The sequence below is a fragment of the Octopus bimaculoides genome, chromosome 24 (genome assembly GCF_001194135.2).
Source record: "Octopus bimaculoides isolate UCB-OBI-ISO-001 chromosome 24, ASM119413v2, whole genome shotgun sequence".
NCBI lineage: Eukaryota > Metazoa > Mollusca > Cephalopoda > Octopoda > Octopodidae > Octopus > Octopus bimaculoides.
In genome coordinates this window covers 33,765,422-33,776,984 of record NC_069004.1, presented here as the reverse complement: position 1 = coordinate 33,776,984, position 11,563 = coordinate 33,765,422, and the positions used below count along the sequence as shown (strand labels likewise).

The window sequence follows — 11,563 nt, the reverse complement described above, 5'->3', positions numbered from 1 at the left end:
ACACACACACACACACACACATATATATTACATACAGGGAAACAGGACATAGAAATAAGCACACCCAAAGACGGACTTAACGAAAACAGGACGTACAAACACACCTCAACAAACAAGTGAGGAAGGGTTAGAATCGAGATAAGAGGTTTTTATTTCTGTCATAGGACGAGCTTACAAGACACAAAACATCAACAGAAGCACACAAATACCATACATTTGCGTATGTTTGTGTCTTGTATATATATATATATAAATAACACAAATATACATATATGTGCACCCGCACGCACACAAATGTTTATATATAGGCCAGGTATACACGCGCAAATATATACATATAAACACACATGCACGCACACACAAATTATATGGACTTGTTCAAATACAAACATACAGTGTGTATGTATGTATACATACATACATCTAGACACACTAGCACACGCAGAAATGTACATATATACAGACACCCATATACACAAATATATACATACATACGCATATACACATTCCTAAGAAATACACATACAGCAAATCGAAAATTTATGTTATAGAATATACACCCACGATGTCTGTGGTCATTCGATCTGCTAAAAATAGCAGTTAAATTTCCTTCAAACCAAATACCATTTTCTAAAAGGGAAGGACACATTGAATAACGTAGTCCAAGATACATTGTTTCGATTTTTATTGACGGTTATAACCATACTGTCTCTTCTACAAAGTCTATATATTTTATATCTACAGGTTATATACATTGTAAATTGTACGTAAGGTCGGTGGAACGACAGAAGTGTGAAGGTGTCGGGTTCCAAATAACGGTACATTGCATTCTGAGTTCAAATGCCGCCAGGGTTGACTAACCCTTTAGGAATCGATAAAATAAATTCCAGTCGAGTACTGATATCGATGTGATCGGCTTCTCCTTCCCTCAAAATTGCTGGTTTTTATATTCCAATAGCAGAAAGTATTCATCCGAGAGTCATATCAATATCTGTCTATCTATGGCGGTGGCGGACTGGCGGCAAAGTTCGAATGCCAGACAGTCAGTGGAACCTTGGGGTAGCGGAGTCCACTCTGTTGCAAGCATTGGGGAAATTTTCCCGAATCTCCGTATCCGAAAAGGTGGGTTTTTGACAAAAAAAAACAATAATTTGCGAGAAAATGGGGTGGGGACGGGAGGAAGTCTTTTGAAAGGGGTGCATACCCTGTGGTGATCCCCAGTAACAAAGGCTAAACTGGTGTCCCTTATACGGTAATGCAATTACTGTTCCACACCATCGAAGTTTTCCAAACTAATCTAAAGTTGTATTTTTCTTTTTAACCATAATATATCTTAAACTACATTATCCAACGTGTTCTATCTTTGCTTGCATTTTTTTTTTCTTTTTTACGAAATGTCATTTGAAGGACACTTGACTGCTATTTTTAACAAATCAACCAACCACATAGAGGCCCGGTAAGGCGGTAGATACGATGTAAAGCCCGATATGTTACCGGAGCAAAAATAGCCCAAGATAATGTTCGATGGCAACAAGCCATATATACGATTTCAGTTAGAGTATACCCGAGGTAGCACACAATAATCCCAGTTAAACTTGTTCCACACGGCACATTCTTCATACAGTCAAGTAGTGGTGGGTTTTCTTTTATTCATTAAACTCCCAAATCACTTTGATCAACCCTGGGTATTAGCATATCGTTGACGACATTCTTAAAAACGGTATGGCTAGAGTTTATTCGGGGTAAATTTGGCTCACCTGAAATCTAACGCAATGTCTGGTGGACGAAACGTACCGTGGAGGTACGGCTCATAACACCTCATTTAAATTATTCTAACTCATTTGTTGTCCCGTCGCAAACAAGTAACCGGAACAATGAGCTTTGAAATTATCCCGTAACTCGAGTCGACCACAATTAGCGCTAACAGCTTACTTGTTTCCTCTCATTATAAAATTTCTCTTTATATACACACGCATTATGTACGCACATATAAACACATACCTACGTAATAATAATAACAAGAATCGCTTTGTTGGACTTGATTCAACGCAAGATTTATATATATATATATAGAGAGAGAGAGAGAGAGCGTGTGTTTTTGGAAGATTTGTAAACTCTATAATTAAGTTCATTCCATGGTTTTGACAACGAAAGTATTCTAATGAATAACAACGATCTACAACGATAGAGGTACGGGAGTAGGGTGTGTGTATATATGTGTATATATATATATATATATATATATACACACACATATATATGCAGATTCATACATACTTATAAAACAGGAGAGATAGATGCATGCATGCACACACACACACACACAGACGGTCACAAACATTTATTCAAAACTGAAACTTCTCTTTGTAGGAACTCAGAGTTTCACAGTTCCGTTACCCTTTACCATTGACGGTTTCGGATCTTCGCATCAACAACTTGTACAGAATACTTTTTTCATTTCGTTTGTAAATTTCAAACGTCTGTGTGAAAGTGTTCTCGCACACGCACACACACACACAGCTAGTATTAAAAATGCTACGGTTGGGTCGCGCAGAATTTAGTTTACAAGGCCCTAACTAAAGCCTGATATTGTTCACATAAAATCTAAGGGGTCCAATAGAAAGTTTGGCAATTCCTTACAAAACACCAGAGATTCTACAGCAACTCAAAACTGGGAACTCAAAGCCAATAAGAGAGGACTACTAGATGCTAAAAACAACAGACAACTCTCTTTCAAAGGAAGGACATTGATTCATATTGTCTGAGATAAATCCAGAAGGCTGGGACTGTCACGGTTAGAGTGTCTTTGAGAGTGAGACCTGCTCAACCAAGAATGATCCTGGGGCTAAAGAACAACCATTAAGAAAATGGGGAAACGGTAGATCCCAATAAAATCCATCATGCTATTTAGGGATCACCTCCCTCCCAAACCTTTCGTCTCCCTACACCCGTTTTCCACGGGACACGTGTCTTCGCACACGGCAAACGACCCTTCAATGGCTAAGTATGTCACAGACACCTGTACCCTTAATAAACGGGATTTTCGATCAGAAGCCCCACGCAACATGGAAAAGCGAAAAAAAAAAGGGTCCTTCATGTTTATTTTTTGCTTGTAATTTTTTCTCAGTATTCTCGCATTTCATACAACAAAAATTGGTAACGTTTCGTTTTATGACCGTGTTGGACTCGTGATTGTAACATAGCGGTTTCGATTCCTAGATCGACCAATGCGTTGAGTTCTTGAGCAAAACACTTCTTTTCACATTGCTCCTGTCTATTCGGCTGACAAAAAAAAAAGAAGAAAGAATCCTGTGACGGATTGGCGTATCGTCCAGGGAGGAATATATACGCTACAGAAACGGAGAAACCGTCGCTTGGGAAGAAGCTTTATCCCCACCCCTCAGTCCTTTTTTTTTTCTCTTCCATTCCCCGTGAGGTACTCTTAGTTATTCCGAGAGCGCGCGAATTACAATTCTGAAAAACAAATTTTTTCCAAAAGTCTCAGGTTCAAATATGAGCCGCCCTCCCAGCATTTCGTTACCTTTTCCTTTCCTAACAGGTATAGGACTTCTAATTCGAAATTCCAGGTAAAAATAATCCATTCGGGCATCTTCTTGCATTCTCCGTCTCTCCAATGAGTTTTCCCACGATTTCTGTGGATTCAAGACTAGTAAAAGACACCGATCTTATACGCCCGAGATTGACTCGAACTCAGAACCTCGTGGTTGCCAAACGAACTTCTTAACCACTCGGTTATTCGTTCTCCCTAAATCAAATCAACGAATAGAGCGTCAATGTAGCCATTCAGCTTGCTAGAAATAACAGTCAAATTTCCTTTAAAATCACACCCTAACATTATAAAAAAGAGGGATACGCTGAATAATATAGTCTGGATGCATCGTCTAAGAAAAGGCAGTATTGTCACGATCGGAACGTCTTCGTCCATAGGTCTACTGGATCTGGGGTTAAACGTGCACCACCAAGTGTATAATGAAGAAGCAGCATTCCTATACAATAGCGTCGGAAATTATCTAATGCGTCACAAACTGTCGTCTTTTTTTTCTGGTTCATGGACCAAATTTTACGAATCTGTGAATAAATTTTTTTGGCGGGGTTAGAGTTTGGCCCCCACCCCACTCTCTTTTCAATTTTGAATTTTTATTATATATATTTCGAAACTTTTTTTTTTTTTTTCGGATTTATATTAAGTTTTAAAAGATCATCAGTGGACTTTTTGAATAAAGTAACCAAAAATAACGAGAAAGAAAATGCCATTTTAGCGGTGGTTGCTGTTCCAAAGGTGTGATGACTGGAGGGGAGGGGGCAAATGTTTATAAAAACAGAGATGTAATTTTTAAGGAGCGACGTCTCCTTCAACCATTGTTTTGAAATGTGGATATACAAACAAAAAAAAAGGGGGAAAACAGAAATTCCAACTTATGGGGAAAGTCCGCTCAATTCCACCAATGTTCATCACCACCAAAAAATCTCCGATGCTCGAAACATACAGATCCGAAGAAATTACGGTTTTTGGGGCATTAGATAATTTCCGACTCTATTGTACAGGAATACCAAGGAAGGTTCTATGTGACGGCGAGGAACAAAGGTAAAGGCTACTTCAAATAACGAAATTTGAACCAAGAATACATTAGAAAATATTGTCCCAAATATGTCAAAATGGAATGATCACGGCCGAAAATTCTATGATTTCCTCACTCAGAATCGACCCGGACCAAAATAGATCTATATATTCATAATGCCTTCTTTTATTGGTGACAAGGACCCAAAAGATTCGTAATCCACGATGTTTAAAACACAGATCCGAAAGAAATTAAAGCTTTTGGCGCTGTAGGTTTAATTTCCGACGCTATTGTATAAGAATACCGAAGAAGCTTCTTGCGTGGTCACTAGAAACAGCAGTAACAACCCTTCCAAATTATACATAACTACTTTAAATAAGGAAACACACCAAGGACATATTGGATAATAACGATGTTGTCCTAAATACGTCAAGACGTGGTGATCACGGCTGGAGCTAAACAACATCTACATATTCTTGACACACCTACACACAAGAAAAAAATCCCATTGCAAAATACACACACACACACGGTGTTGTATAGTGTGTGTGTCGATGCGTGCGAGTGTATATAAATAATTTATATACATTCAATTCCAAGCTGAGGCACCGACGACCACCACTACTGCCACCGTCACTACGTCACTATACACTGTTTGTGGTGGTGGTTCTTATTTAACCCAGAGTCAGGTCTGACTGAGCAGAGCTATGACCAAAAGGTTTTCAATTAAGGCCATAAATTATTTATTTATTTATTTATTTATTCTACTGACAGGTGATTAAATTAGCCAGGTGTAAATTAAAGATTTTTTTTTAGCTGCTATTTCTATAAGACCGGCCGTGCAGAGGGGAATCCGTTCTTGTGAAGAGTAACGAGGGACGAAGAGAGAACGGTTTCGAATTAAACGAACATACATACATTGTGAGAGAGAGAGTGTGTGTTTGTGTGTGTGTGTGTGTGCGTGCGTGAAAAAACGAACAGACGAGAGACCATTCCGAGATTCCGGAATGTCGGTTCAGGTTTGGTCTTTTCTGTTTTCAACCGGAGCTCGTTGTTTACGTACAAACACAAGTTTATTATAAACACACGCACATACAATCAAAACACACATAATATAAATATACGCACACGTAAATATACACACGCATGCACACACATATACGCCGCCCACGCACACAGACATACATGCTCACACACACACACACATATATATATATATATAAACGTATACAAATACATATATGCACACACATACACACCCAGACACATGTATATACACACACGCGCACTCAAATATACACAAATACTCTCATACACGCGCACAAAACTCAATCAAAATCAATTTATTAAAAATTAAAATTACATACACATCTATCCATACATATATATATACACATACACGGATATGTGATATACCTACACATCTATCCACACAGACCTAGAGACACGAAGTAAACCGAGCTTACCGTGGAAGTCGCCGGTATCCGCCACTACAATCGTCTTTTCTTTCAACTGATCGAGGACAGATTTCGAAGTTTTCTTCACATCAGGCTCAGCCATTTTTCTTCGATTCTTTCTGTCTGTGGAGGACCTTTCTCTGTTCTTTGTCTAATTTGGTCCGCTCGGTCAACGGAAAGCTTTGAGTTTGGTGTTTTTTAAAAGGAGAAAACGGAGTTGGAAGAATCACAGACTTCGACGTATTTCAAGAACGACGAATGTCTAGAAGTGTGGGAGAGGGAGAGGAGGAAGAGGCGTAGTAGATGGGAGTCGGAGGGAGAGAGAGAGGAAGGGAAAGAGACTGCTGAATAAAAGGAGGGAGTGAGAGATAAGGAGATAAATAAGAGGGAGGAAGGAAGATAAATACGGGAGAGGGAGAAGAGTACAGACAAATTGAGAGAGAGTCAAATATAAATGAGGGAGAGAAAGAGAGTGTTAAATAAGACGGTGGAAGAGAGAGAGAGAGCTGAATAAATGGGAGTGAGTGAGTGGTATCTAGATAAGAAGGAGGGAGTGAGAGAGAGACACACAGAGGAAGAGGGAGAGAGGACGGAGGTTGTGAGAGAAAGAGAATTAAACAGCGAGGGAAAAAAAGAGAGCCAAACGAGAGGGAGGCAAACAGGGTAGGAGCGAGTAAAGAGAGAAAGATACTTAAACGTGAGGGAGGGAATGAGTGAGAAATAGAAAGTATGGAGAGGAGAGAGAAAGAGAAAAAGGAAAATGCATTGAGTTGTCACTACTGCTGCAACTGCTACTTGCTTTTATCGCTCACGTTGCTGTTCTATCGTCTGTCCGTCCTCCCCTTGTTCTAAAAAAAGAACTAACCTGAATGGAAGCACATGGTATTTTAAATGATTTCTTTGTTGCTGTTGCTGTACAGCCCTAGGTCAGGCCTTTAGCGAGCAGAACATTCCAATGATGACCATTACGTCTTTTAGCATATCAGAAGTTGCACTGTCTAATGTGACCTTTATTTAAGACAGTAAACGGTGTGCTATGAGAGCGATTTGGCTGCTATTTCTGGCAATTAGATCCCCCCACGTGTTGTCCTGGGTTACGTAACTCTAGGTCAGTCCTAATCGAAGAGACTCATATTCAAAGACGTTCCATCCGTGACCAAACCATTCTGCCTTTTCCCTTGAGACAGAGTACCACAGAATCACGTTATTCAATGTGTCCATCTTTTTTCCGAGACGGCTGGGTGTAATTTTAGGGGGTGTTTGGCTGTTATTTCTAGCAAATCGGCTTTCATCTCGTATGTGTACCTGGGGGGGGGGGAGACTAATTCATTTGAACGTGGCTTTTTAACCCATCTCTTCTAAATTCATCTTTTATTTTTTACTTGCATCACTAAATTGGACTGCGGCCATGCTGGGGCACCATCTTCAATGGCAAAGTCGAACAAATCGACACCACTACATTTTTTTAAAACTGAACCTTTTTATATCGATCCCTTTTGCCGAACCAGAGACCTCTGTGTGTGTGTGTGTGTGTACGCGCGCGTTTTCATCAATAATCTGCACAAGTTACTGAATGGCTCAAGAATTTCGTGCGTTGGTACTTACGGTGACTTCAGCCGATTATTAAAATGCGCGCGGACACACACACACCTTCAGCAAGTGTCTACTATTTAGCTCCGAGCTGACCAAAGCCTTCTCGGTGGATTTCAATGAAGATGCATTCTCGACAAATCTATTTACCTTACATACGTTTCGAATAAGAAAGCGCAACACAAGCGCTGTACAATGCAGTAAGGCTTATTTAATCGATGCATTCTCCATTGTACAGCACTTGCGTTGTGTCAGCCAACCTATTCGAAACACATGTAAGCTAAATAAATCGCTGATAAGGCATCATCATTCTTCAAGATTTTTCTAATGTATTTTTACATGTGTGTATCCTTCTTTCTATCACTTGACATCCGATACTGGTTTGTTTACGTCTCAATAACTTTACAGTTCGACAAAACAGATCGCACTGGAAGCGGATTTGGTTAGGACAGTATCCCAGCATGGCTAGTCCAAAGATTCTGTGTGCGTGCGTTGATTCGTTGTCAGTCCTTCCACATGACTGATCATACAATTATACATGTAACGAAATGATTGTCGTCTTTTAACCCTAGGTCAGGTCTGGCTGAGCCACACCCAGAAATCAAAGCTATTCTTCAATGGATCGTCGTAGTAATCAGGTTTGTTTGCTTATAAACCTGTGTTGCTCTTCTCCATCGTCTGCGTGTGTGTGTGTGTGTGTGTGTGTATACATGTGTGTGCTCGTACGTCGGTATGTGTATGCTTGTACGAGTGTCTCTCTATCTGCATGTGTGCGTGTTTCAGACATGTGCGCTTCCACGAGTTTGCTTTACACACGAGGGAGTGAGTAACATTAAAATCAACAGCCTCTCAACGGTCAACACTGTTTAAGATAGTGACTTGCAATTTGCTCTACATTAATAATAGATTTGGTGAACAATAGCGTCGGTAATTTATTTTTTTAACATGAAGCTTTTAATTTTTACTTCTTTCTGTCAATAGACAGCTGCCATACTGGGACACCGACTTGAAGGAGTTTAGTTGAACAAATACGACCTATTTTTCTTATTTTCTTTTAAATTTGATACTTCCTCTATAGGTTTCTTTTGCCAAACCGTTGTTGTTGTTATGGGATGTAAGCAAACCAACACCGAATGTCAAGCGGTGGTGGGACAAATACAAAGGCACACACACACACAGATAAAGAGAGAGGTAGTACGTAGATAGATAGAGAGAGAGAGAGAAAGAGTAAGAGAGAAATAGGTAGATAGACAGACATACAGATAGAGAGAGAGGTAGAGAGACAGACAGACAGACATAGATAGAGAGTGAGAGAGGTAGATAGACAGACATAGAGAGAGAGAGAGAAAGAGAAAAAGATAGATAGTTTGATAGATATACACGACGTGCTCCTTTCAGTTTCCATCTACCAAATCCGTTCGAAAGGCAATTGTCAGGCTGGGACTACAGCTGAAGACACTTGCGCTAGGAGCCATGCAATGGGACTGAACCCAAAACTACGTGGTTGCAAAGCGAACGTCTTAACTGCACAGCTTGTTAAGCATTTGTTCACAGCAATAGTAATAACAGTAGATTATATATACAACTCGGGTGAAGTCACTATTACATAGGGTATTTCTACTCCAGAGAAATCACCCCTTTTTATCTTTTTCCTTGCAGATAACTATCGTAGAAAACTCAACAATCACGGAATTATCTTCCTTTCTCATTCAAAGTCACTAACAAATACTGCTAGGCGTTTGCTTCCTTTCCCTTTTCTTTACCTTTAAACCTGAGAATTTATCATGAACACAGAGCAAGATGTAGGTTTTGTAAGCTTCTCGGCTACAAATACGATAGCACCCAAACATCCTTGTGATGTTTTCAAATGGGAAAAAAATATTTTAAAATGTATTTTTAAAATACTCTCTCTCTCTCTCTATGTGTAAACGTCTGCATGTATGAATGTGCATGTCTATATGTACATCTATGCAGAAGTGTGTGTGTGTACGGTTATGTATATGTGCGTATGCATGCGTGTGTGTGTGTAGTTAAGCAGCAATTCTGATTCTGTTCCGTTTCCCTGTTCCATATCAAATTTACAACTTGACATTATTTCAATATAACAATGCTTTGTTGCATTTGTGCCGTTTCCATAGATTTTAGATGATGCCAAATGAAACACACACACACAAAGCAATAAAATGACAGAACAATCATTATTATTAATATTATTATTTATACTTTAATAATAATAATAATAATAATAATAATAATAATAAAAAAACAAAGCAAAGACCAGACTAAAAGTTAATTAACAATGAGAAGCTTGTTCAGTAATTACTTGAATGGCTGTGAATATTGGGACATGGAAGACATGGAAATATGATAATAATAATAATAATAATAAAAATCCTTTCTACTGTAGGCCCATGGCCTTGAATTTGTGGGGAAGGGGATAGTTGATTACATTGACTCCAGTACTTGACTGGTACTTTATTTATCGATCCCACCAAAAGAATAAAAGACAAAGCTGACCTCGGTGGAATTTGAACTCAGAACGTAAAGATGGGTGAAATACCACTAAGCATTTTTGTCCAGTCTGCTAACAATTCTGCCAGCTCACTGCCTTAATAATAAGAAGAAGAAGGTGGCAATTTGGCAGAATTGTTAGCACGCTGGGCGAAATGCTTAGCAGTATTTCGTCTGTCGTTACGTTCTGAGTTCAAATTCCGCCGAGGTCGACTTTGCCTTTCATCCTTTCAGGGTCGATAGATTAAGTACCAGTTATGCACTGGGGTCGATGTAATCGACTTAATCCCTTTGTCTGTCCTTGTTTGTCCCCGCTATGTTAAGCCCCTTGTGGGCAATAAAGATATATAAATAATAATAATTCATTCTTTTATTGGCCACAAGGGTTAATATAAATAGATATAAAAGACATACAATTACATTAAAAGACAAAAACCGGACGATACAATGGGTTTTTTAATGTTCATATACACAGTAAATAACAATAAAAATTAAACAAGTAAAACTCCTAATAAGGAGAGGTGCTTTAAGGTTACTTGTGGAAAAACCCACAAGAGCCACGGGTGCCTGACCAACAGGGCAAGAGCCCTTCTTTTATTTTTCACAGGTGTATACTCATAATTGGTCCTTTCACCCTGACCATTCTTCCAACATTCACCCACTTCTCAACAAACTTGCTACAAGGCAATGCTTCCCCCTCCACCCTCAACTTCCTTTTCAAGTGAAACTTGAGAAAGTTGATGAGGGTTTGGCCAAAGAGGAAAGGGTCTGACTTTAGCCCATTCAATCAAGTCCACCATACTACCTCTTTTGCTACAGGCACCGGACAAACAGAAATTGCCTGCTCCTCCCGTGGATTCAGCTGATAGCCAGGTCCATCCTACACGCGACAGCAGGTGTTTGACATAAATCCACGGGTCAGCAATGCTCGGGCACTGGACGAGGGCGTGCAGAACGGTTTCATCATTCTGAACGCATCTTGGGCAGGCCCATCTAACAGCATTTCCGTGCCTGTAAAGTTTATCCTGAACAGGCTGCGCCCCTTGGTAGCACTGCCAGGTGAGGGATTTCTAGAAGTTATCCATAGGCTCCAGTCTGAAAGTCCTCCAGATCAGACCAGTGAGTTGATCTTTGACGACATCTAGAGTTTCCCCAAGAACATCGTTAATACTAGTCTCATCATCATTGTAATAATTGTTACCATTCTTGGTATAAATGGGCTACAGTAAATATTCTGCTCAATACCACAGATTTGCTTGTCAGTTGTTTGACCTTAACCAGTTGAGCATGTCCCTTTGATGGATGAGGAGATGTGCATCTCTAAACACGAGCAAGAGCAGTGGAGGAACATCATGGCCATGTGTTGAAGAATTCTTTGGGGTTTGAATATATATATATATATATATATATATATATATATATATA

At 39.5% G+C, this 11,563-nt stretch overlaps 1 protein-coding gene across 1 annotated transcript in view; it reads right to left on the bottom strand.

Moving 5' to 3' along the window:
• The window catches only part of LOC106873732 (transaldolase), a 12,585-nt gene extending 6,174 nt beyond the window's left edge, over positions 1-6,411 (bottom strand). The window contains exon 1 of the mRNA XM_014921224.2: positions 6,047-6,411. Within this exon, the coding sequence (XP_014776710.1) occupies positions 6,047-6,140 (94 nt within the window). The 5' untranslated portion in view covers positions 6,141-6,411. The remainder of the gene's footprint in view (positions 1-6,046) is intronic.
• Between the last annotated feature and the right edge of the window lie 5,152 nt (positions 6,412-11,563).